We start from the raw sequence: 26,971 nt of genomic DNA on the forward strand, positions 1-26,971 counted from the left end.
TTTTTTTTTTGGCATGCTGAAAAGCTTTTCTGCTATCGTCCAGAAAAGCATTTTAATGTTCTTTATTGCCATGTCGCATTTAGCACCCTGGGGGAGTTCAGTGTTACCACAAACGCAATCAACTTTGAGAAACTGCATGCAACATCTATGAAAACTCTGCCGACCACGGCGCTTGACCCAAAATTGTTAAACGGTGTGAGGCGAGATTCCCATTCACATCAATTACACAAAGGAGACCTAGCATTAAACACTAAGGACAATTGCCGTCAGCCGTCGATTTGAACTTGCCCTAAATCTTCACTAAAAAATATTACCTGTTTGGAAAATTTTTGTATTTTTTACTTGTATTGTGTTTACCCAGGGGACTAGTCCTGGGAAAAGAGGGGAGTGGACTCACCCGAAAACCCCCTGCCAAAAAATGGGTGTGGTCAAACATATTGTGGGCGTGGACATGGGTGGGGCCAAATATACATGACCTTAACAGTGATGTAAAAGGTCTGCCGGGGAAGTTTGAGCTCTGCCATAGTGTATCCCCCAAAATTAGATGTAATCTGGCAGAAGTTTCTCCAAAATACAGATAATATAGCAGTGGCTCCCCCAAAATAGACAATGTGGCAGCAGCAGTTCCCCCAACATACACATAATCTGGCAGCAGTTCTCCAAAATACGCATAATCTGTTAACAGCGGTTCCTCAAAAATACAGATAATCTGACAGTAGTTCCCCCAAAGTACCACCAGCATATAGGTAGCCAGGTCTATAGGTGTCCCCAGTATAAGTAGCTATGAGTATAGTTGTCCCTAGAATAGGTAGCCAGGTGTATAGATGTGCTCAGTATATGTAGCTAGGTGTATTAGTGTCCCCAGTATATGTCGGAGTTGAGGAGTCGGGGCAATTTTGGGCACCCGGAGTTGGAGTCGTGGTTTCATTAACTGAGGAGTCGGGAGTCGGATGATTTTTGTACAAAATCCACAGCCCTGTTAAGTTTTAGACTAAGGAGTCAGAGTTGGAGCAATTTTTGGGTACCCGGAGTCGGAGTCGTGGTTTCATAAACTGAGGAGTCTGAGTCGGAAGATTTTTGTACCGACTCCACAGCCCTGGTATATGTAGCCAGGTCTATAGGTGCCCCCGGTATAGCCAGGTCTATAGGTGCCTCCAGAATAAGTAGCCAGATGTCCCCACAAGGAGGGGAGGCAGCGCAGAGAAGAGGGATTGGTGGGCACAGCGGGGAATGTCTCCTCCTCCCCCCCCCCCCCCCCCTCAGGGCTCCCCCTTCCTCCCTCTCCCCCTCCAGAACTAAAGTTTGCAGGTGGCTGGCAGCGGCAGAACTTACCTCCTTCCTCCTTTGCTGGGTAAGTAGCGATGTCCAGTTCATTTGAGCCGGTTCTTTCCTGTGAGTTGAGTGATCTGACTCATCACACTGAACCGAATCAGGTCAGTGGATGAGACAGGAACTACAGCTGCACACTGTGTGCAGCTGCAGTTCCTGATTCATCCACTGAACTGATTCACTCAATCACTCAACTCAAAGGAAAGAACCGGCTCAAATGAACCAGACATTACTACTTACCCAGCGCTTGGAACGAGATGGAGGTAAGTCCCGACTCCCGCCCGCAAATTTTAGTCCTGGGGGGGAGAGAGTGAGGAAGGGGGAGCCCCAAGGTGAGGGAGGGGGGGGGGAACGTCCCCCCATCCCCGCTGTGCCCACCGATCCCTCTTCTCTGCGCTCTCTCCCTCCACACATGCTAGGGTGGACATAGCTCTTAGGGCTCATTTCCACTAAGCCCAAATCTGGGCCAAATCTGAGCTGCGGTGGGAAATGCTGCCTGTCTTCATTTTCCTGTTGTCCACATTGCGCCTTGGTGCGAATCTGGGCGGCATGCTGTAGATTTCTGCAGGACGCAGCCAAATCCCTATAGCGGTGCATGGCAGGGCTTTGTAATCAGGGCTGTGGAGTCGGTCCAAAAATCCACCGACTCCGACTCCGACTCCTCAGTTTAGGATTCCACCGACTCCACGACTCCGACTCCTCTAATTTGCATATTACAATTTTGTTGATTAAAAGTATGTAACGTGAAATTCGTCTCTTAACTGCCAACGCTTAGGAATTTTACAAGACAACTGAAGTGAGAAGGATATGTAGACTACTATATTTATTCCCTTTAGACTAAAACTAGTCCTTGGTAAGAGTACTTGTAAAAGGTACAAACCGGAACAAAGAACATCTATCAGGCCCTAGGCAGTGTAAAGGTGCGTACACACATGCGACTATAGTCGTTTGTAACGATCGTTCCCCGATCTTTACCAACGACGATCGTTACAAAAAACGAACCACCGACTATTAAGGCAAACGACGAACGAGCCAAATCGCTACAAAAGAAAGTTCTGTCTCGGCGGATTTTAACCAACGACGATCGTTTGCAAAAGTAGTACATCGTTGGAAACGATCGTTCGTACTAGGCTTGACATGCGCATTTCACTATTTCCTCGTGAAACTTCTCTTTTTTATGCGCAGGCGCAATAGTTGCTTTTTGTGATGTAACGTTCGTTCTAACGATCAGATCGTTACACACCTTTTAAAACTAACTTTACTTAGGTCGTTCTTTCATCAATTAAAAGTTCGTTCGTCGTTCTTAACGAACGATCGTTGTCGCATGTGTGTACGTAGCATTAGTGTGGGTACATGTAAGAATGATGTGCAGGTACTCTGCAGGGGAATGAGGAGATTGTAAACAAGACAACACCTCTGTGTTCAATGTGCACAGCATTCTCAGTGGATTCCCTGCAGCTCTGTGGGGAGTGCATATGTAGAGTATAGTACTACTGTGTAACAAAGTAAACCTGAGACAGATGAAATTAAAGTTTTATACATACCTGGGGCTTCCTCCAGCCGCCTTCAGGATAATCAGTCCCTCGTTGTCCTCCTCCGCCACCTGGATCTTCTGCTATGAGTCCAGGTACTTGAGCCAGTCAGGCGTAGTGCGCATGCACACACTCCGCCGCCAGGAGCATACTACACCTGTGCAGCACTATTGCGCAAGTGCAGAATGTTCCTGGCTGTGGGAGCGGCATGCGGCCGGACAGCGCTGACTGGCTGAATTACCAGGACTCAAAGCAGAAGATCCGGGTGGTGGAGGACAGCGAGGGACTGATTAGCCTGAAGGGGGCTGGAGGAAGCCCCAGGTATGTATAAAACTTTACTTTTCATCCGTCTCAGTTACCCTTTAATTTGTAGTCACCAAACCAAATTTTAACAACATATCAAATTATTTGATTTCATCAGCAAAGGGAGTGCATATATTTGCATAAATCAGCATCAGTGCAGAATTATTTCCATCTCATTGACCATCTCTATTAGTGACATAGCTACACATCAGGCTTTATTCTTACAGCATAGATGTTATTTAGTATATATAAGAGATTCCTGTGTACACATCATATATACAGTCACAATCAGATATGTATATCTGACCTTAAAAATACGGGGACTGCTTTATTGAAGCAGCACAAGTAACTAATTTTGATTGGTTTATTTCATTTTTGTGGACTAAGCACAGCTATTACTGTATATATACTGTATATATACATTATTTTTAATGACTATTATCTGAGAAATAGAACATTTTATCATATTTTTTATTTTAATTACAGTTACAAATTCATTAGGAGTCGGAGTCGGTGCATTTTTTCCCGACTCCGACTCCAGGCACCCAAAATTGCCCGACTCCACGACTCCGACTCCACGACTCCGACTCCGACTCCACAGCCCTGTTTGTAATTCAGGCTGCGGCTACGCAGCAGAATGGGAACCGCGGGCAAATTGGAAGCCGCTGCCGTTCCTAGTGGAAGTCGTCTCTTATACTAGTAAAGCTCTGTGTGCACCGAGTCAGGCAAAACGGCGCTGTGAATTACGGCTATAGTGGCGCACAGTCAGTAATTTGGGTGACGTCAAAAGACAGAGCCCAAATGACGATAAAAACAGCATTATTCAGCCGCCTGCAATAGCCGATTGACATGTTACCCCAGGGGCAATGATGGCCTGGAGGTGGAACTGTAATTAACGCCGCCGGGACTTTTGCAGGGGCAGGGTGAGCCTTTTTTCGGCATTACCCTGTGCACAAATTTTCCTGTCGCTTTAATTGCATGAACACGTGTGCACCTTCAACAACCATTGCCTTCAATGATCAAAAATCACTCGTTAGGGTAATAGTGCTGAAAATAAGTGCTGTACAGAAACGCAGTAAGCTGTAGTTGAACAGCATGTGCGGCTCTATGGAGAGGGAAGGAGGGGTGACACTGAAAAGAATTTAAGAATTAGGGACCTGCAGCACAGGAGACAAAAGAATAAGAAAAGAAAAAGCAAAGTGCCCATTTGTTGATTAGCAATCCACCACAGTCAACACTGCACAATACACATGCTAGTTTCTCAGGTCAGGCAGGCAGGCTAAACTTTCATCACAGCCAAGGATTATCCAGTGGGTGTACGAGGATTAAGCGGATGGATTCAGATTATAAATTGCCAATAGTAAATGTACATTAGAATAATTTTTTTTTTTTTTTTTTTTTTTTTTAAGATTGTTTTGCTTTTCTTTGGCTTTTAAATGGCTAGAACTTTTAGTAAATTGAGTTTTGATATTTTTCCTGCTCTCTTCAAAATGAAACCGCTCTGTGCTTTCCCAGGTACAAGGGGCTAAAGTGGCCTGGTAGTAAGAGGCATATTAAGATTGACATCTTTACTTACAATATAAAGTTCATTTATATGAAATGCTCTCGGTAGCCCACCTAAAGCTTGTACACAGTACGAGGAATATCACCTGCAGAGATCGTCCCAGCACTGGGTGTCTCTAAGCATATTCGACAAGAGCTTGACGAATATGTTTGTGTGGCTATGTTCCGCTTTGTGTATGAGCGTCCCCATACTGTGGAGGTGCGAGTATGGTCTGCGTATGCCCAGTAACACAAAGCCACTCTTGCATGGCTTTTTTCCTTTGCACATGAGCAACTTCAATGCTACTGGCCATACGGGGACCAGAATTGCACATCCACACTATGGTTGTGCTTGTATTCCGATGGGTCCCAGCCAGCAGCAGTGGGCTTGCGGAGGATCTGGGAAGCCTCTGGAGCAGGCAGAGGCTTCCCACTTCTTAGGTGAGTATCTAATGTCAAAGGACACCTGAAGTGAGAGGGATATTTGTTTCCTTTTAAACAATGCATATTGCGTAGATGAGCCTCTGCCTCTAATCCTTTTAGCCATAGACCCTGAACATGCATGCATCAGATCAGGTGTGTCTGACATTATTGTCAGATATGACTAGATTAGCTGCATGCTTTTTTTCTGGTGTGATTCTGACACTACTGCAGCCAAACAGATCAGCAGTGCTGCCGGGCAACTGGTATTGTTGAAAAGGGAAATAAATATGGCAGCCTCCATGTACTTCTTTTTATAGTGGCTTTAAATCTTTTTTTACCTTGTATTTGACCCAAAGTTTCCTCACTTGCCCATATCCTGGTTAGTCAATAAGCCTCCAATACTCCATCCTCCTCTTCCTTGACCTCTCCTCCACATTTGATGCAGTAGACCATCCTCTTCTCCTTCAAACCCTGCAGTCTATTGGCATTCAAGCTCACCCTAGCCTTGTTCTCCTCCTATGTGGAAATGAACAGAGGCGCCAAAAGGATAAAAGTAGCTAAAAAAATTTTTCCCTTCCAAGGAGACAAAAAAAAGTTGATATATCAACAAGCAAATGTATTTATATATACACTCCAAGGGGTCATGGCAATGCGTTTCGCAGGTGTGCCCCCCCTCCCCCCTTTATCAGGCAATAGGGTTCGGCACGTACAGCAACAAGTGTCTATGTCTCAGCATAGCGCCTCCATCCGTCACTCACATCATTCCAGTATATACTGCACTATATTGGGCTCTCTGTGTTCTCTCTCATTTTCTCATTGTTATCCTCCTACTTCTACTTCAAGACCTCAACAGTTTCTCCTCCGCCTCCCCAACCTCTTCTGTCCCTGACTACTTACAGGTCTCCCTATAGACCTCCTCCATTGGCAATGTAAATTCTACCATCTGCATGCTGATGATTTCCAAATCCACCTCCACACACCAGATCTCTCCACCACTACCATAGACAAGATTTCCTGTCTGTTATCTCCTCCTGGATGGCAGGCTGGTTCCTGACCTTAAACCTGGGCAAAACCCAACTCCTGGTATTCCCACGCCCAGCAGGGATACGTGGATATACACTTCACGGTCAGCAGCTCAAACATTTGTCCTACCTCTGAGGGCCCGTTTCCACTTGTGCGGTGCAAATCGCCACGGTAAAAATTCACATGCGGATGCGAATTTCGCATGCGGAGATATCCAAATTTTCATACGAATTCACAAGCGAATTCGCATGGATGACGATTTATGCGAATTTAACCATGGCAGTGCCTGTGTCCTTTTTTACATTGATTCCATGCGAATTCGCATGAAAATTCGCATAACAAAACTGCATGCGAATTCCCTATTAAATACATTGTATGCGAATCGCATAGCGGTATGCAAATTCTGATGGCTCTGCCATGCGGATTTTTCACGCGTACGAAAACGCTCAGAAATCCTGAGAAGTGGAAACAGTCCCATCCACTTGTATTGGTTATGCGAATTTGCATGCGTACAACGCATGCGAATACGCGTTAGTGGAAACGAGCCCTTAAGCTTGCAGTCCAAGTATCACCCTGGACTCTGCAGTTCCTGCATCTTTCACCTCCATAACATCTCCATGACCCACCCTCTGGGTACCGATAAACTCCTCATTCACGCCATCGTTTTCTCCAGCCTCAACTACTGCAATGTCCTCCTGTTTGATTTCCTGATTTATTTTTTTCCTGACCGACAGATTTTGGACTAGCCCATCTTCTCATAGGTGGGTTCTCAGGGTTTTCTCTATTTTTAAAAGCACTTAGAGAATGGCAGTTGTTCTGTCCAACTGCCAAAATAGTGTGCAGGGAGGCTGGCCAGCATCTTTGTATACATTTTTAGGGAATTTTTTATAAAGAATAAAGGCCATGCTGAGAATCCCCTATGGAGAGATGTACTAGCCAAAAACCTGTCGGTAATGTCAGATTTCTACTACTTACTGTAAGTGACAGCAACATAGGAGAAAAGTCATTTATGGCTCATTTTACTCTGGGAGAAATGTACTTCTTATTTGTATGTGTTTTAACTTTTAAGATTTTTGCGACACTTCCTCTTTGAGAACTGAATCGCACCCCCCACCTTCCCTTGCAGTCCATCATGAATGCATCAGCCAGAATTGTTCCAATCCTCCCAATGACCTGTGCCTTACTACACATTAGCCAGTCCCATGCGCAGCTCCAGTACTCCTCTAGAGCTGCCCTACTCTCTAGAACTCCCTTCCAAGACTCATTAGGTTTGCATCTTTCTTCAAGATAACCCTCAAAATGCACCCATTTACCCTGGCCTTCCCTCCCTCATCAATGTCCTAACTTTCTTGACTGGGTACCAATAAATCAGTCCCTTTTATATTGTAAGCCTTTGGCAGAGTCCCCCCTCCCCCCATGTTCATGCTATGCATGAACCTGTGTTTTTTTTTTTTTTTTTTTTTTATGGACTTCAGCTCAATTTATTACCCAGCCGATTAGATGCACTTCACTGCAATGCTCCTGTGGCTTTGGGCCCAAGTTTGCTTTATAGTCCATATGATATTAATAATCTATATAAAACAAAACACCGACCATACAAAACATACTCCCATACATTTCTAGGACCTAATACATCCAAAAATTCCATACACCCAGCCATTCATCCTACTATTCATCCATACCCCCCCCCCCCCTCCCCCCTTACAAAGCGTGGGCCTACAGGGATATATCTTTATTTCTTCCATCTCTCATCAGTCGAGTCCTATTTTAGGGTACCAATCCAGTGAAGTGAAGTACAGGGCCAGTAAGGAAAGATTGTCAGAAAGAGAAGACAGGTATTTCCCACGGTCTATTTAGTTAATATTTTCTTCCCGTTTATACAATAAATCCTCCCACATGTCTCTATATTCCTTTACTACCTGTGTTCCCTCTGTTGACCCATCCTCATATACTGTCAAAGTTTCACCCATGTCTGCACCACTCTTCTATAGTTGGAGTCCTATTGCTTTTCCAGTATTTTATAATTAAAGCCTTAGCTACCAACGTTCCCATTTCTTTCAAAAGCTTCAACACTTTGTCATCACCTTGATTTGAGGTACTGAATATCACTCCCTCAACCGTCAACCTTTCACCTTTCGTCACCTCATGAACCTGTTTTCTTATTTCGATCTAGTATTATCTGTTACCTCTATTTATTGATCTTTCACCCTATTAATGTCCAGCACTGCATAATATGTTGGCATTTCATAAATAATAATAAAATTATTCAGGAGCCTTGTACTAACAGTGATCATCCCACAGATTGTTAGCATACTATGATGTCGCTCTCTGCCAGGATCTCTGTTTCTGCACTGTAGATAGTCTTTCATTTGGAATGACTGTCACACCTGTGGTCTACATAGCGTACATAGGGCTTGATTCACTAAACCGTGATAACTCAAATATCACACCTTATCAAAGTTAACATGCCTTATCAGAGTAGCATAGCGAGCGCTATGAACTTGCAGGGGCTCAGTGCAGGGCGAGTGCCATTGCCAATTAGCAGGCATAAGTTCGTAGCGCTCGCAATGCTACTCTGATAAGGCGTGTTAGCTTTGATAAGGTGTGATATCTTTGATAAGGTGTGATATCTGAGTTATCACGGTTTAGTGAATCCAGCTCATAGTATGTAATAGTATCATTCAGGGTATGTTTCCTCTGGAAGCAAGCGATTCACAGGTCATTTTTAATGATGCGAAATTCGCATGTGCATATATGTGTTCTTTAACCACCATTAAACCCGTCCATTGAGGGGTTAAAACATGTGCTGGTGTGCACGTGAGTGCATGAGCATTTTTACGTCTGTTTTTCTACAAGTAGATTCAGGAAGGAAGTCTTATTGACATTATTGAACCCGAAAACGTGCAAGAAAAATGCAAATGCAAAAATGTATGTGAAAACACCATGCGACATCTGAAAAATGGTAACCCTGCTGTCTTTAATTTTTTTCTGAATGCAAATTTTGCATCTCACTAAAACAGGGCCTTCGAATTACATTGGTGTGCGAATTTGGTGTGTTTTAAAAAATGCACAGATTTGTACCAAGCGGAAACGGGCACTGACGCTTACATGCAGCGTTACAGTGCAACGCAGTACCATGCATCAATGCACATTTTTGCGCATAGCAGCGATAGTGTATAGATAATGAATCTTGACCTACACAGCATGTGTGTTGTTTACATGTTCTACTGCACAAGCTTTTGAATCATCTGGATGTTCTTTACAAAAAAAAAATGTATACAAAAAAGCATTGTCAGGCTCTGCCAATGCAATCACACTTGTGCATTTTTATAGCAAGACCTAGGCTTTTTTTCATTTCTGCAGTGTGAATGGTCTTGCTATAAAAAAGGCACAAGTGCTACTGTGCAGACCCCCCTTCTGCAATCAGTCACAGCTCCCTGCCACCCACAGGAGCGGTGTGTCACAGGGAGCTCAGGGATGACTTACACACAGGGCTGGTGAATAAACACAGCATCTCTCTCTGTTTGTAAATGGAGGGGTGTGTGAAAGGAGGAGGAGGCAGATGGCTTACTGCTTGCTCAGATCATCATCCCTAGAGTGAGATTCGCCGTCAGCCAGCCAGGAATTGAAATGCGTGCAGGGGCGTGACAGACAGCTGTGTAGGGATCTGTATTTACACCAGGAATCATTTCTCCCTTCTCGTACTGTTATAAGGGTTAGCGTTGCACAAACAATAACGGGTTTCGATGTGCTGACTGCTTACTGGAGAATGTCTTATGGCCCAGCTGATCAGGTTTGGCATAACTGGAACACATGTCTGCTTTGCTCTGAAGTTCTTTTTTACAAAAAACAAAATCTTTTTTTTTTTATTTTCAGTAAATATTCCTTTTGACGGTGTTGATGCCATTGTTAAAAGTGAAGCCAATGCAGTCCAAGCCTCTTTGCAGGTCACACAGCATGCTTAATAAAGACAGCATGCTTGGTCCTCCCCTTCCTGCTGTGATGTCTGATTTAAAAATCATTAATATTTATGTGTAAAGCACCACAATCATGATTTACAACTAGCGCTGTATAAATCAATAATAATAATAATGTATACAACACTGACATCATCTGCAGCACTTTACGGAGTACATACAGTAGTTTTATCTGTTATCGTTTTCAATAGAGCTCCAGTGTAATTACCCGTAGTCATAGTGTGATGTTCTGATCAGCATTTTTGGGGGGAGGTGCCCAGAGTGCCTGGAGGAAGTCCACATAAATAAAAGGAGAATGTACAAACTTCATGCAAATAACTTGCAGGTCCAGATTAGAACCGGGACACCAGCGCTGGGAAGCTGTTCACTAAAAACTTGATCCCGGAGCCTGTAGGAAATAAATATGGCAGCCGCCATATTCCTCTCACTTCAGGTGTCCTGTGCTTGAGAGCTGCAGCCACCTAGGGTGCGCTCAGTAGGCCACCTTGAAGCATTAGGCCTGTCTCCACTCTTTGGTTTTTTTGTGAATCAGTTTTTCTGCATGAGTTGTCTGGCAGTTTTGCATTGCTGTCAGTTGTTTTTTCTGCATGTGAAAATAGCATTCAAATGTGAACTAGTCCATTGGTTGACCTATTCCTTTGCAGAAAATGCACAGAAAAACTGTTGAGTGAAGACAGGCCCTTAGGTAGCCTTGTCCAAGGACTCATTACTGGTTTGAAACTGGCTTTGGGCACGATTTTATATCCTGGTCTCCTACATTATAGGTGGTGCATTAACCAGTGCTTTATCCTGCCACTATGTCACATTACCTCTCTTTGCTTCCTCGCCAGTGTCACTCTAGGACAGGTGACAAACAATTTAGGGCTGTGTGCCCATCACTGTCTGCCCTGTCAATCAGGGTGGTTCCCATTCCTTATACCCACAAACATCTTGATTTTGATGGAACTATCACAGATACAGAGGCTTTGTCTTTGCCCCGCCCCCTCCTTAAACCATCCTGGCTTGAGTACCTGTCAGGTGCTGGGCCGCCGCTGTCTCTCCATGTCACAGATATGTGCACTGACCTGGCTGATTATGCATCATCCCAGTGCTCTGCGCTAGGGAGGGGGGGGGGGAGGGGGTAACCACTAGACTGCCAGGGAAGCCATATAGTGGAGTGATGGGGAAATAACTAGACCATCAGAAGGAGGCATGAACTGCTAGACCACCAGGGAAGTCATATGGTGGATGGAGGGGGCCACTAAACACAAGGAGACTGTGTAGGAGAAGGAGGGGGCATACCGCATGTGAAATGTGGGCGTAGCTAAAGGGGTGGTAGGGGCGTGTCTTAGTGTTTGTTTTTTCCTGGCTCCAAAAGTTGCAAGGTGTGCCATTTCTGTATCATAGTACACGTTCCAGAAGGGATTGTGCAGCAGCAGCCATCTTGGAAGTGACAGTCTAAAAAAATGTTTCTGAGGCACACCCCAGCATCAGGAAGAAGAGTCCTGTACAGAGAAGGGTGGACCAGGGGCAAGGCCGTTTTTATACTATTTGTGCACCTTAGGCCAAGTATGTTATGACTCCCCTTTCTTGTGCAACAGCCCCTCCCCTTCCATGTGCATTCCTCCCACTCTATGTGTATCATCCATGTACATCAGTCCTCTTTCTCCTCTGAGCATCAGTTTCTCTTTTTCAAGTCTTCCTCCCCATTTTCAACCTCCTCTTTCATATGTAATGTACCCTCTTTCATGTCCAGGTGTTGCCACCCAAGACCCAGGCCTTTCCAGAAATCCAGCCCTGACCAGAGGGACATTCCCTGGGGAGATGCATATAATTAGTTCCTAGTGTTTGTTTGTTTTCTATCACAGCAAGAGTTCTACTTTAAAGAGACTCCGTAACAAAAATTGTATCCTGTTTTTTATCATCCTACAAGTTCAAAAAGCTATTCTAATGTGTTCTGGCTTACTGCAGCACGTTCTACTATCACCATCTCTGTAATAAATCAATGTATCTTTCCCCTGTCAGACTTGTCAGCTTGTGTCTGGAAGGCTGCCAAGTTCTTCAGTGTTGTGGTTCTGCTATGAACTCCCCCTTCCAGGCCCCTCTATGCACACTGCCTGTGTATTATTTAGATTAGGGCAGCTTCTCTCTTCTCTCTTATCTTTTGCAAGCTGGATAAATCGTCCTCTGAGCTGGCTGGGCTTTCACATACTGAGGAATTACAGACAAGGGCAAAGCTGTTTGCAGGAAGAAACGAGCAGGCTGAAACTTCAGTGCATGAGAACAGGGGGAAAGAAACACACAAATTATCTCTTGAGATTCAAAAGGAAGGCTGTATACAGCCTGCTTGTGTATGGATGTATTTTCTATGTGTGGACATACTGTACATCAACCTACTTCCTGTTTTGGTGGCCATTTTGTTTGTTTATAAACAAACTTTAAAAAACTGTTTTTAACCACTTTTAATGCGGCGAGGAGCGGCGAAATTGTGTCAGAGGGTAATAGGAGATGTCCCCTAACGCACTGGTATGTTTACTTTTGTGCGATTTTAACAATACAGATTCTCTTTAAGTAAGGACATTTGTTTTCCAATATAGCTGCAGAATGTTAGGATGCGGCAGCTATCGTTTTTTATTATTCTAGGCAAAATTGCTGTGCCTGGCATTCATGTTTAGCCTGTGCTGACGGCATACTAGTTGCAAAAGCCTTTATTTACCACATGTTTCTATAAATCAGCCCCGATGAGCTGTAGGAGCCTAGCATCCCAATCAGGAAGCAATCATCAGAGGAAGTAGCTATTGCATTGGAGAGACTAATAACAGCATGTGTGTTCGGGGGAGGGCAGAAGGGAGGGCCGCCTTGCCAGGAGGAGAGAGAGGATTGTTGCCTGTGCTGGAGGTGAGAAGCGAGGATGAATCGCTGGTGCTCTTTGGGAGATGCTGGAGGTGAGAAGCGAGGATGAATCGCTGGTGCTCTTTGGGAGGTGCTGGAGGTGAGAAGCGAGGATGAATCGCTGGTGCTCTTTGGGAGGTGTGTGGACATTCAGCCAGAGAGTCCTGCATTGATGACTGTATTCCAGAAGAACAGCTTCCAGCCATTCAGTGCAGAATCCGAGGCAGAGGAGAGAAGCAGGGTGAGATGTTCAAGGCTTGGGTGATTAATAGATTTCGAGGGAGATGCTGGGAGAACATTGATTGAGGGATGCTTGTGATAACACAAGGGTGGATTATGTGCTGTGTGTTAAAATCCTCAGACGGCCCTGCTTTTTGTAGGAGAAGAGGATTGATGGCTGTGCTAGCAGATTTAAAAAGCAGTTGCTGTCAAACTACATAGCAGGGAGGGCTAGATGTAGGGAGCAGAGGATGATGGATGCAATTGGGGCAGAGGAAGGTGATGTCTCTGGCATGGCCTCTGCACTGGCAGGAGAAGAAGCTGTGGAGGTTCATTATGTAAGGAGCGGTGACAGCTGGGGGTTCAGAGAGACTACATATCTAGTGTGAGGAGCACTGACCTTGGGATTGCTATGGTTTGGACTGCTTTTGTCATTGAAAAAAATATGAATGGAGATCTAGCCAGGAAACTGATACTGTATGTGGTTATACAAGCTGTAGATGCAGTGGGGACAAGAAAAAGCATGTGATGTTTTTTTCCCCCTTTTAATGGGAACCTTAAAGGACACCCGAGGTGAAAATAAACCAATGAAATAAACAATTGTATCGATCTTCCTTCTCCTAAAAATGACGTTTTAAGATATTCCACAGTTTTATTTTAAATTTAAATCTACTTTTAAGTTTGTACTGTTATTTTTTTTGCTCAATGACACATTCATTGAAGTATGCCAGAGCTAAAATCTATGGACTATTGATCCTTTGTATCTCTTTCCTGCTGTCAGAAGCCATTTTCTGCTCTGAAAATTGTTTTATAGTTGTAAAGTATCAGTGAGGGTCACTCTGTAGTCTGACTCGGTCCTGACCCAGACAGGAACTGCCAAATACATACCTGATGTTTAACTCTTTCAGGCAGAGAAAGAATAAAAGGAACACAGCATAGTTATTTGTGTGCTTGGCACTTTACATACATGGCTATCTTATCCTGTCACATGTCACCTTGAATATCCTTTAAATTAGTATATGGAGGGTGCCATATTTACTTCCTTCTAAACAATACCAATTTCCTGACAGTCCTACTGATTTCTTTGGCTGCAGCAGTGTCTAAATCACACACCTGAAACAAGCATGGGGCTAATCTAGTCAGACTTCAGTCACAAACACCTGATCTGCATATGCTTGTTCAGGGTCTATGCTTAGAAGATCTTAGAGGCAGAGGATGAGCAAGGCAGTCGGGCAACTGGTATTTAGAATGGTGGTGTCAAACTCTATTACACAAGAGGCCAAAATCTGAAATACAATCTTTAGTTGTGGGCAAAATTGTTTATTAAACAAGGGGAGGGGGAGTCTCTGATGGGCAACCTAAAAATGGCAGGTGCAATACCAGAATGTGGCCCCTCACAGCAAGCCTGATGTTCCATGTGTATTGAGGTATACCCAGGCCTGTGGAGGGAGTGGCAGCTCCAAAAAGCTGTCTCGCTTAAAAATAATGCTTGCTGCAGCTTTTGCTGGTATGGGTGGGAACGGCAAAGACGCCATGCTTTTAAATGCTTACCGGGAATGTGTGCGAAAATGGGAGGGTGACTGTATATTGATAAATAAAACGGAAAAAATGTAAGGATGGGCAAAGGCTCATACACACACTAAGTAAAATAGAACCTAGTGTGTGTATAGTACGACGTTGATCAGTGATCCATTACGGTGGGTCGCTAGATGACCTATGAACACATTGATTTTTTTCCCCCCACATACTGCAGGACACCACGCGCTCATTTGCTGCCTATAGTGCCCTTCCTCCCCCAAACCCCCATACCATACAATATAATGCATACCCCAGCTATAGCCAAGCAGCATGTCTGTTCAGCACTCATTTCCCAAACTTTCACCCGAAGGATCGATAAGCGATCATTAAAGACATCAGATGGGATGTTGCATTCCGCTGCTGCAACAGAGACAATGGATATGTTTGTAAGTTTCAACAGATCCAAAAAATAACATAGAATCAGTCGACCTGTCAGTGTACCTGCTTATCCCTGTTTCCAGTTTTATGTGCAGTGTGACCCTAGCGGCTAGCCCAAAGCCAACACACACTTTTTAGATTTCCAGCTAAAATTGCCTTAGCGTACCCAGGTGTCCCCCAGCCCATGTCTTCTCCTTTGCTCAGCTGGGAGCGAATACTGTTTGTACAGCAGTCATTCCATAATCTCCTCCAGAAATGACCTGTACAGATTGGTTTGGGTGACAGAAGTCTTAAAGAGACACTGAAGCGAAAAAAAAAATATGATATAATGAATTGGTTGTGTACTATGACTAATTTCTAGAAGATTAGCAGCAAAGAAAATATTCTCATACTTTTATTTTCAGGTATATAGTGTTTTTTCTAACACTGCATTATTCTATAATATGTGCAGATTACACAACACTCAGCATTCAAAATGATTCTTTCAGAGCAGTCTGTGAAGTAATGACCTCTCCTCTAGCAGAGAAAAAGTAAACAGTTCACTTACAGTTGAGATAATAAAAGTCAGATAACAGCCCTCTCGTCGGAGAGCTTAATGGCTTGTTTGCATAGAGATAACAACTGGAGTTTCTCAACTCTTCCTGTACTGGAAACAATTAGACTGATGTATCTGATCTTAATGTTTTATTTCTTAGCTGTACTACACATACAAATCATAATATCATAATTTTTTTTTTCGCTTCAGTGTCTCTTTAAGTGTATTCCAGGCCCGGTTGAATTTTTTTCTAGCGTTGGCACACTGAAAGCACAAGGGCTTATTTCCGTGACTTGTGATGTGCTCTAAGCAAAGCTAAAAATAGGCACATTATTTTAGGTTGTGGTAACTGATCGATATCTACACGCTGTGTGGTGTACTTGATTCTAATATTCCTCTCTCTGCCAATGCTGCAAGCTCTGTATTGGTCCCTGCAGTATAGAGCTTATAGAGCCTCGCTCTTGTCTTTCCCTTGCACACGCCCCTCCCGATAGCCCACGCTCAGCCTAGCATGATCTCGCAGAGAATGACCTTTCTCAGTCAATCGACTAAAACCATCATTTGGGAACCTCCATATTTTTTATTTTTTTTTTACATTTTCATTAGATTAAAAATGTAGCATTCCCCTTTAAAGTGAATCTGTAGTGAGGAAAAACTGAAAGCCTGGTATACTCATCCAATTTTGATTGGCCTATTTGACCACACCGGTGTAGTCTGAGCGCTTACCTACACAATCTTTTCATAGTATTCAAAATCTCTTGCCCCTCATACTACATGGAAGTGGTAAAATGGGTCAATAATTGGCCAACAAAAATGTTGGATGTGTGTATGCACCCTTACCTATAGAGAGGGAATTTGAAGCTCTATAGGATCCATACCGGTCCTGTCTCAGTTTCCTGGTTCCCCCTTCTGTCTGAATTTGCCACCTTTGGGAGCCATAGGTAAGTATCTGACTTTTTGTCCTTGCTTCAGTTTGTTTGTTATCCCTTGGGTGAAAGTTCAGGGCTGAGTTCTACAGATGCATTGTCAGCCTGGAGGCTAGCAATGCTTTCTGTTGCTTTGGAGAGGGCCGAAGGACCATCGCCCAACACAATGGAGTGGCATGGAGAGGGTAAGGAGCAGAACAAAGCATTGTATTGGTCTGCATTTGGACCAGATAATTCGGCAAATTTCCGGATGTCCCCTGACGAATCAGGGCCGCTGTACAGATGCTTGATTCTCAGCAGAGATGGCCCTGACTGGCTGCCTCGGACATAAACCTAGTGTGTATACAAGGCTTTTGAGTAGCTGTCCTTGCAAAGACATGCAAAGAGCAATGCAAATGAATGAAAGGGGGAAACATATCTCAGTAGAGTAAACCTCATTGTTAAAGCAGATTCAGAGAGGAGATTACTCTAAATGTTTGTGTTTCTGTTTCACTGATAAAGAGAAACCTGTCCTTGATTCTGATTGGATGTTCAAGTAGTTATTTATTTTTTCTGTTTGACCTATAGTCATTCAGATATCATTGAACTGGGCTTCTAGGGATGGTTGCACTGTAAAGGGGTATATTGCTTTCTTCTGTGTAATGGTGAGCACTGATCGCAGAAAGCAGGAGACCAGGTTGAATAAGGCTGTGTCGCCAGCATATCCCCTTGTGGACTCCAGAGGTAGATATATGGACATAGGGAACTCTGGCTTTCTTTGTCTAGTTGAGCTAGGGAGTAAGCAAATACACAAGTGTTCCAAGTTTGTGTAACATGATTGGTCATTTATCTGTGTGCTAACTTCCATTCACCCTTTTTAGGTTCCTGCTGGTGTGTGGTTTGGTCAGAGATGGTCCAGTGAGCTGAGCAGTCTGTGAGATGATTCAGTAAGGAGGTTGGACCATGGGGCTGAAGAAGAAGCAGCCATGCCAAAGGTTGCTGGATTACCTGGTGATTGTAGGAGCAAGGTAAGCATTGAGTCCAACTGGAACAGTTCTAGTACGCATTGTGTTGTAGCAGGCAAGATTGGTACGCTCTTTTACTTAACATGACTACTTGATGGTAATTACAGATTTTTCTTTATAAAAGGAGATCACTAAGATCATCAAGCAATCCTATGCCATTGTGTTATCTGTGTATCGAACATTGCTATAAAAGTGCTTGCTTTTAGTTAGAAACTATTTCATCCTCTTGCTTGCTCTGTTATGTATTTCCTCAAATCTTCTAATTTTCAATCTCTCTACTTAGTTGTTTCTCTCTGTCTCCTCTGTCTCCCTGTCAATGCCACAATCCACCTCCCCTCTCCGTCATCTCGCTTTTAGTTCTTTTTGTTTAACCTGCAGAGTGCAGAAAAGTTATTTTAATGAGAAGATTAAAAATTATCTCCTGGGGAAGACATAAGATGGACACACATTAGGGGACTTGGTGGCCGATCGACCATCCGATTCAGATAATTATAATCGGAGGAAAATCGGTGCCACCAATTGCATGCTTGATCGACCAATTTTGCCCCGAAATTGGTCACATTGTCGGACATGCTGCAAGATGTCGGGCCATCGTGGTCAGTCAGCAAGCGATATTGGCACGAGCGACGAAACTCCCGCCGATGTTCTATAAGTGTATGTGCATTTATACATTACCTGTCCTGTGTCGCGGTGCCTCCTTCGAATTCGCCGCTGTCCATTACACTTTCCATACATGCTGCTGGCGCATAGTACGGCAGCGCACGTGTGACATCACACATGCGCCATCCTGGTCGGCATGTATAGGGAAGAATGGCGGATTTGAAGACCGATGGGCACTGGAGATGGACACATTACAGGTAATGTATAAATGCACATGCCTGCGGTGTATGGGCAGTCAAATCTGATTAAAGAGAGATTGGTCTCTTGGTGAAATCTTGGTCAAATCTGCTCATCATCGCTAGATGTATGGCTATCTTTTAAAAGAGAGCTGAAGTCAGAAGAATATGGAAGCTGCCATATGTATTTCCTTTTAAACAATGCACATTGCCTTCCAGCCCTGCTGAGCTATTTGGCTGCAGAGTTGTCTGAATAACACCAGAAACAAGCATGCGGCTAATCTTGTCAGATCGGTCAAACCTGATCTGCTGCTTGCTTGTTCAGGTCTGTGGCTAAATGTATTAATGGAAGAGGATCAGCAGAATAGCCATGCAACTGGTATTGCTTAAAGGGAACCTAAACTGAGAATATCAATTTTTCCTATTAAAGCAATACCAGTTGCATGGCTCTCCTGCTGATCCTGTGTGTCTAATACTTTTAGCCACAGCCTCTCAACAAGCATGCAGATCAAGTGATCTGACTGAAGTCAGACTGGATTAGCTGCATGCTTGTTTCAGGTCTGTGATACAGCCACTACTGCGGCTAAAGAGATCAGCAGGACTGCTAACCAACTGGTATTGTTTAAAATGAAACATTTATATCCCTCTCAGTTGAGGTTCCTTTAAAAAGGAAATAAATATGGCAGCTTCCATATCCCCTTGTCTCCCTCATTCTCATTTCATTTCTTTCTCTTCCTCTCACCACTCTCCATCCCGCTCCCCCCCCCCCCCCCCCTCAATCTTCTCCTTGTTGTATTGTATTTATTCTGCCTAGTCTCTTCTACTTCTTGTATGGAAACGGCTAACATTTTTTTTCTGGACCATCTGTTCATTTATCTGTTTCCCTCACATCAGGCAGCCAAGCAGTGACAGCGTTGCTCAGACTCCTGAGTTGCTACGAAGGTACCCCCTGGAAGATTACCCAGAGTTCCCCCTGCCCCCTGACGTGGTATTTTTCTGCCAGCCGGAAGGATGTCTCAGCGTCAGGCAGAAGCGCATGAGTTTACGAGATGACACTTCCTTCGTCTTCACCCTTACTGATAAAGACAGTGGCGTAATCCGCTATGGCATATGCGTCAACTTTTACCGCTCATTTCAGAAACGTATCCCAAAGGACAAAAGCCGCAAACAGCCCAAGCCGACCTCGGAGAATGGCTCGGAAGGCTCTGATGGAGGCCACCCTTTACAGGCTCCAAGTGCGGAGTCCACTCCAGATATCAATCACTCTCCACACCAAAAGCGGCTGTCCAAAGTGGCCCAGCGGTCTCGGAACAGCACTCTGACGTCTCTTTGTATCATAAGCCACTATCCATTCTTCTCTACATTCCGGGAATGTCTCTATACCCTCAAGAGGTTGGTCGACTGCTGCAGTGACAGACTGGTCAGCAAGAAGGCTGGAATATCTAAGGGTGTCCAAAGGTAAGAAAGATCTGTTCCATATATGGTACAGGTAATCCTCGGTTAACAAAGGAGATAGGGACTGTAGGTACGTTCTTAACCTGAATCTGTTCTTAAGTCAGAACATCGTACCTCCTCTGTGCCCCCCTGTGCTTCCAGTGTCCCCCTCTGTGTCACCTCTGCCCTTTGTACCTGTTTATACAAGTTTAACCACTTGCCCACCGCACACTCATACCATGCGGCAGCAAAGTGGTAGTTGGAGGACCAGCGACGCACATCTGCGTCGCCAGGTGCCTCCCTAATTTGATCAGGAAAGGCCGCTCGCGCGAGCGGCCGTTTCCTGTTAGATCACGGAGCGGGTCTCCGTAAATAGCCTGCGAGCCGCTGATCGAGGCTCGCAGACTAAATGTAAGCGCAGGAGACGTTTGTCTCCTTTGTTTACATTGAACGGCGCTGCTGCTACAGCAGCGCCGTAAGGCAGATCGGCGATCCCCGGCCAATCAGCGGCCGGGGATCGCCGCCATGTGACAGATGACCGCCTGTCACAGGCTGCACAGGACGGATAGCGTTCTGTGCAGCCCCGATCACCAGGGGCGAGAGGGAGGGGGGGGAATTTCGACGCGGAGGGGGGCTTTGAGGTGCCCTCCCCCCCCCCCGCAACACCCAGGCAGGCAGGAGCGATCAGACCCCCCCCTGCACATCATCCCCATAGGGGGGGAAAAGGGGGCGATCTGATTGCTCTGCCTGCAACCTGATCTGTGCTGGGGGCTGTTTCGTAAGTGTCTTCTCAACTTCATCAGGGTAATATATTAAATAAGACTATAAACAGAAAGTAAACTTTATTAAGATTAAAACATATACATTTCTTCTCACTTGCCAAATCATGGCTTACATTTTATTATATGCAGAATCCTTGATCCACTAAAGCAGGGGTCCCCAACTTTTTCTTTTCCGGGGCCGGGGCCCACTTTCTGACCAAATTTTTCTCCGGGGACCCGGGGGGGGGGGGGTGTCACAGTGTTGTGTGCAGCGGGTAACGGGAGGGGGGGGGGTGGCGGCATAGCTAGCATAGTTGCCCCAGTATAGGGAGTTCAGTTACCCCAGTATAGCTAGTATAGTGCCCCAGTATGGCTAGTATAGTGCCCAGTATGGCTAGTATAGTGCCCCTGTTACCTTATGAGCGGGCGGCCGCTTTCTCTCACAGATTCCCCCAGGCGCCGCTCTCCTCCTCTTTGCAGCATATATTACAGCAGCCAACGCGTCGCACGGCTGCTGTAAGGATTGAAGGAGGCGGGGCAGCGGTTCCCATGGTAACGGCGATGCGTATCGCCGCTACAGGAAGTTGCTGCCCCGCTTCCTTCACTCCTTACAGCAGCCGTGCGACGCGCTGGCTGCTGTAATATATGCTGCAAAGAGGAGGAGAGCGGCGCCTGGGGGAATCTGTGAGAGGAAGCGGGCAGCCGCGGGGGGGGGGGGGGGAGAGGGGGGAGACCAGACGTGCCGCAGCCCAGCTGGAAACTGCCCACGGACCGGCAGTGGACCGCGGCCCGGTGGTTGGAGACCCTCGCACTAAAGGCTGGGATTAAAATGCTACTGACACTATTTTAACTTTTTTAGTACTGAGTGGATGAAGGAATTTACATATAATACAATACGAGCCACTGTTGGCTGGACTGCCTCTAAAAATACTCACCTTTATAGGTGTAGTGTGAAGATAGAATTATTACTATTTTTATAAATTTAATGTATGGTACTTTCCTTTGTATGCTTTTAATTAGGTCTTTTACTACAATTAAGGGTTTTTCAACACTGGAGAAAACCACTTCTCCAGTTTACAGGATGAGTACTGGATGCCACATACTTATGGCTTTATTCTGCATGTTTTTGAAACAGTTAAAACTCCCCCCCTTCCTTCCATAATAGAAGTCATCTATTCTGAATGTGATAGTTCATGTATGTATTTGTTGTTGGGGGAGATCTGAAAGACCGTTTAACCTTGTTGTGGGTAAACCTGTGCGTAATGCAGTGAATCATCACTTCTATGCTAGCAATATATTCGCAGTCATCAGTGTAGCCTGTGGCTTTCTCTCTGCAGTAAATGAGTTAGGAGGTGAAATGTGTAATATGCGCAGTGTCACAGTAATTATAAAACCTGCTTCTAGGAGAGGAAGGGATGAAGGTAAACCTGTTAGCATTGGATTCTGCGATGGAATGAAGCTCAGGGGCATCTGGAAGTGCCTGTGTGTATTTTATTGTATTTATTTATTTTTATTTATTTTTTCTGAAGGGGGGGGGGGGGTTTCTGAGAGTTCCAAGAGGCTCAGAATACCGTATTCTACAAATCTCTGCATTCACAGTCCAGATTCAGCCTTCCTTTACCCTTAAAGGACATCCGAGGTGAAAATAAACTGGTGAGAAAAACAATTGTATCTAACCCTCTACTCCTAAAAATGACTTTTTTAGAGCAGCAGTGTTTTCCCCAGGCTCTTTTAGCCGGGTGCTCCACCCGGCTAGATTTGGTGAACACCCGGCTGTCATTGGCTCACATCCTCACCTCCTCCTATGCTGTAAGAGTTGCCCAGCATTTTCATCTCGCCACACCCGGCTACTTTTTCATGCCACCCGGCTACTTTTTCATGCCACCCGGCTACTATTTCATGCCACCCAGCTGGAAAAAAATTCTGGGGAGAACACTGAGCAGGGCTGTGGAGTCGGAGTTGAGCAGTCTGAGTTGGAGCAATCTTGGGTACCTGGAGTCTGAGTTGGAGTTGGTGGTTTCATAAACTGAAGAGTCGAAGTCAGATGATTTTCGTACCATATCCACAGCCCTGGTAAATATTAGACTAAGGCGTTGTATTCGAAGAGTCTGAGCGGTTTTGGGTACCTGGAGTCAGAGTTTGAGTCTGAGTCGGTGATTTCATAAACTGAGGTGTCGAAGTCGGATGATTTTTGTACCGACTCCACAGCCCTGTTTTAGATATTCCACAGTTGTACAGGGAGTAATTATTAGGCAAATGAGTATTTTGACCACATCATCCTCTTTATGCATGTGGTTTTACTCCAAGCTGTATAGGCTCGAAAGCCTACTACCAATTAAGCATATTAGGTGATGTGCATCTCTGTAATGAGAAGGGGTGTGGTCTGACATCAACACCCTATATCAGGTGTGCATAATTATTAGGCAACTTCCTTTCCTTTGGCAAAATGGGTCAAAAGAAGGACTTGACAGGCTCAGAAAAGTCAAAAATAGTGAGATATCTTGCAAAGGGATGCAGCACTCTTAAAATTGCAAAGCTTCTGAAGCGTGATCAGCGAACAATCAAGCGTTTCATTCAAAATGGTCAACAGGGTCGCAAGAAGTGTGTGGAAAAACCAAGGCGCAAAATAACTGCCCATGAACTGAGAAGTCAAGCGTGCAGCTGCCAAGATGCCACTTGCCACCAGTTTGGCCATATTTCAGAGCTGCAACATCACTGGAGAGCCCAAAAGCACAAGGTGTGCAATACTCAGAGACATGACCAAGGTAAAAAAGGCTGAAAGACGACCACCACTGAACAAGACACACAAGCTGAAACGTCAAGACTGGGCCAAGAAATATCTCAAGACTGATTTTTCTAAGGTTTTATGGACTGATGAAATGAGAGCGAGTCTTGATGGGCCAGATGGATGGGCCCGTGGCTGGATTGGTAAAGGGCAGAGAGCTCCAGTCCGACTCAGGCGCCAGCAAGGTGGAGGTAGAGTACTGGTTTGGGCTCGTATCACCAAAGATGAGCTTGTGGGGCCTTTTCGGGTTGAGGATGGAGTCAAGCTCAACTCCCAGTCCTACTGCCAGTTTCTGGAAGACACCTTCTTCAAGCAGTGGTACAGGAAGAAATCTGCATCCTTTAAGAAAAACATGATTTTCATGCAAAACAATGCTCCATCACACGCGTCCAAGTACTCCACAGTGTGGCTGGCAAGAAAGGGTATAAAAGAAGGAAAACTAATGACATGGCCTCCTTGTTCACCTGATCTGAACCCCATTGAGAACCTGTGGTCCATCATAAAATGTGAGATTTACAAGGAGGGAAAACAGTACACCTCTCTGAACAGTGTCTAGGAGGCTGTGGTTGATGGTGAACAGTTTAAAACACTGTCAGTCCATGGATGGCAGGCTTTTGAGTGTCCTTGCAAAGAAAGGTGGCTATATTGGTCACCGATTTGTTTTTGTTTTGTTTTTGAATGTCAGAAATGTATATTTGTGAATGTTGAGATGTTAGTTTCACTGGTAAAAATAAATAATTGAAATAGGTGTATATTTGTTTTTTGTTAAGTTAATAATTATGCACAGTAATAGTCACCTGCACACACAGATATCCCCCTAAAATAGCTAAAACTAAAAACTACTTTCAAAAATATTCAGCTTTGATATTAATGAGTTTTTTTGGGTTCATTGAGAACTTGGTTGTTGTTTAATAATACAATTATTCCTCAAAAATACCACTTGGCTAATAATTCTGCACTCCCTGTATTTTATATTTAAATCTAGTCTTTAAGCTCTTACTGTTTCATTTTCTCTGCTTAATGGCAACTTCAATGAAGTATGCCAGAGCTCAAATCTATGGATTATTGACCCCTTTTATCTCTTTCCTGCTCCTTGAAGCCATTTATTAACAGGAGAGTAGTTTATGGCTGTAATTATCAGTGAGGGTTATGCTATAGTCAGACCCAGTCCGACCTGGCCAGAAACTGTCACTTGTATACTTGATGTATAACTCTTTCAGGCAGAGAAAGGAAAAAGGAACACAGCATGGTTATTTGTGTGCTAGGCACTGTACATACACATGTCTGTCACATGTCACCTCGGTTGTCCTTTAAGGCTTTGCAAGTGTGCGTTGCATTACGCGGTTAACGGAGCCTTTTCCTTGATGCGCCGGAAGTAATCATCCCACTGCAATCCCGATGCACAGCCTGCAGAGCGTTACACTTAACGCGCGGTGCTTGGAGTAATGGAAATCAATGGGTGACGCAGTAAGTGTGAATGGAAAACCAAGGTTAAAGGCTTATGGCTGCCATGTGTATTTCCTTTTAAACAATGCACATTGCCTGGCTGTCCTGCTGATCCTCTGCCTCTAATACTTTGTCATAGACCCGGAACAAGCACGCAGATTAGGTTCTCTGACAAGATTAACCATATGCTTGTTTCAGGTGTTTGATTCAGACACTACTGGCGCGTCAGGTGCTTTACTTGTGCCCCGGGAAGCGAGCGTGTAATGGGGGCGTGGCTCAGCAAAAAGTAGTGGAAAGCAAGTGGTGGGCTTCTGCAATAAGCAGCTAGTAAGTAGTATAATGCAGTTAGGTTCTGGTATGTATGGTTAGGAGGGTTTAGGTCCCCATTACAAGCCATACATCTAGCGATTTGGCTGTACGATCGGCCATTCGATTTTATAGAATCAAGAGAGAATAGAGTGTTCCAGAATTCCTAATCAATGAAGATTGGCTGATTTCATGTTGAATCGACCAGCATAGTCAATCGAGCAGCAGGGGGGGGGGGGGTGTTAGTGTCGGACACAGGTAGAGGAGAAGGGGATAGGATGTTACAGGCAACTGAGACTCCTCCTCTCATCCCAGCCCACCCACCCCCTTTTTCAAATAGCAAGATAATTCATGCAGATCTACAGTTAGCTCATGGGACCAATATGTTCAACAAACAACCGATGTAGTTAAAAGTAAGGATTCTTGGCTTCAACACATGAAGACGTTGGCTGTGCTTTAATTTTTATTTTTTTATTTTTTACTGAATGTAGGGAACTCACTTTAGAAACCATATACAAGATGCTTAATATACTGATTTAAAAATTCTGGGCAAAAGCCGATCTGAAGCTAGTCCACAATTACAGGGAGCTGGCAATCAAACGTGTGAGCAGACATGAGCGAAGGGAACACCTACTACTGGGTCATACTTCAGTAATTGTTATCCTGAGCAGGCATTTACAAGCACTGCTGCAATCCACACTCTGCAGTTAGAAGGATCGTTCTGCATCCTCCTCAGAGACACGAGGTGCACTCCTCACACTTCAGGAAGGCGGAAAGGCTTCATTCCAGGAACCGCTGCTGTTACCTTTATAGACTTGTGTATATGATGATTAGGCACGTGGGACGTATGTTTGGATAGGGATAATCGGCAAACTGCATTCCTGTGCCAGTTGTTCCTGACAGTAAAATGGGCCTTTGTACATCTCTGTGGTATTCTGGGAGCTTGAAGCTGAACAATTATTTTTATAGCAATAACATATTGTGTAGTGCTGTGCCCTTAATTAATAAAGTGTTACCAAGGCGACGTGTGACATAAGAATGTGCATGTACAGTGCAAAACATAACCAGGCTGTTTATCATTTTGGTCCCTGAAATAGTTAATTTTCAGGCATGCAAGTGACCGCTTCTGTTTTGTGGGTACCTTGTCCGGATTATAGTAAACATCATTGACAAGTAAATTACAGCCATAAAAGTTTTCCTGGCAGAATACAGCTTCTGAGGGCAGGAGAGAGATAGAAAAAAAAAAAAGTCAACAGTTCATGTATTTTAACTCAGGGACTCTTAATAGACTGACGTTGTGCACAGACAACAAAGCATTCCATTTACTTTGAAAATGTTTAAATATAAAATAAGACCATGAGATATCTTTAAAAAGGTTCATTTTTAGGAGTAGGAGAACAGATCCAGTAGATTTTCTTTAGTTTATTTTCACCTTGGGTTCACTTTAAGGGTTGTGAAGATCTTATAGGAGATGAACAATCAGAAAACTGTGAACCAGGAAGAGGGAACAACCTTGCCTAGCGTTCTTGTGTGTCGCGCACTATACTGGCTGCCAAAATGCGCACGGCAGCGCGTATAGTCTAAATGATTTTACAGAGCAGGCCAGTGAACTTTTGAACTGTCCTCTGAAGAGAACATACAGTGAATGACCGTTGAGATAACAAGCTTCAGAAGACAGAGCTCTCAGCTACTTAGAAAGTGGTGGAGTTCAATGTCTCTTTTGCATAGATAACTGGAGTTTCTTAACTCTTCCTGTACTGGAA

The 26,971-nt window shown here is 44.5% G+C and overlaps 1 protein-coding gene across 25 annotated transcripts in view; it reads left to right on the forward strand.

The window, feature by feature from the left end:
• Window positions 1–26,971, forward strand: part of MADD (MAP kinase activating death domain) — a 191,926-nt gene that overhangs the window by 12,955 nt on the left and 152,000 nt on the right. For 23 of the 25 annotated variants that reach the window (XM_068260535.1, XM_068260543.1, XM_068260538.1 and 20 more), the window contains exons 2-3: window positions 17,497–17,643; window positions 19,371–19,934. In XM_068260535.1, the coding sequence (XP_068116636.1) occupies window positions 17,579–17,643; window positions 19,371–19,934 (629 nt within the window). In that variant the 5' untranslated portion in view covers window positions 17,497–17,578. Of the gene's footprint in view, window positions 1–13,032; window positions 13,054–13,121; window positions 13,242–17,496; window positions 17,644–19,370; window positions 19,935–26,971 lie in introns of those variants that run through there. The other 2 variants (XM_068260537.1, XM_068260536.1) reach the window with 2 other exon arrangements.

The sequence above is a fragment of the Hyperolius riggenbachi genome, chromosome 11 (assembly GCF_040937935.1).
Source record: "Hyperolius riggenbachi isolate aHypRig1 chromosome 11, aHypRig1.pri, whole genome shotgun sequence".
NCBI lineage: Eukaryota > Metazoa > Chordata > Amphibia > Anura > Hyperoliidae > Hyperolius > Hyperolius riggenbachi.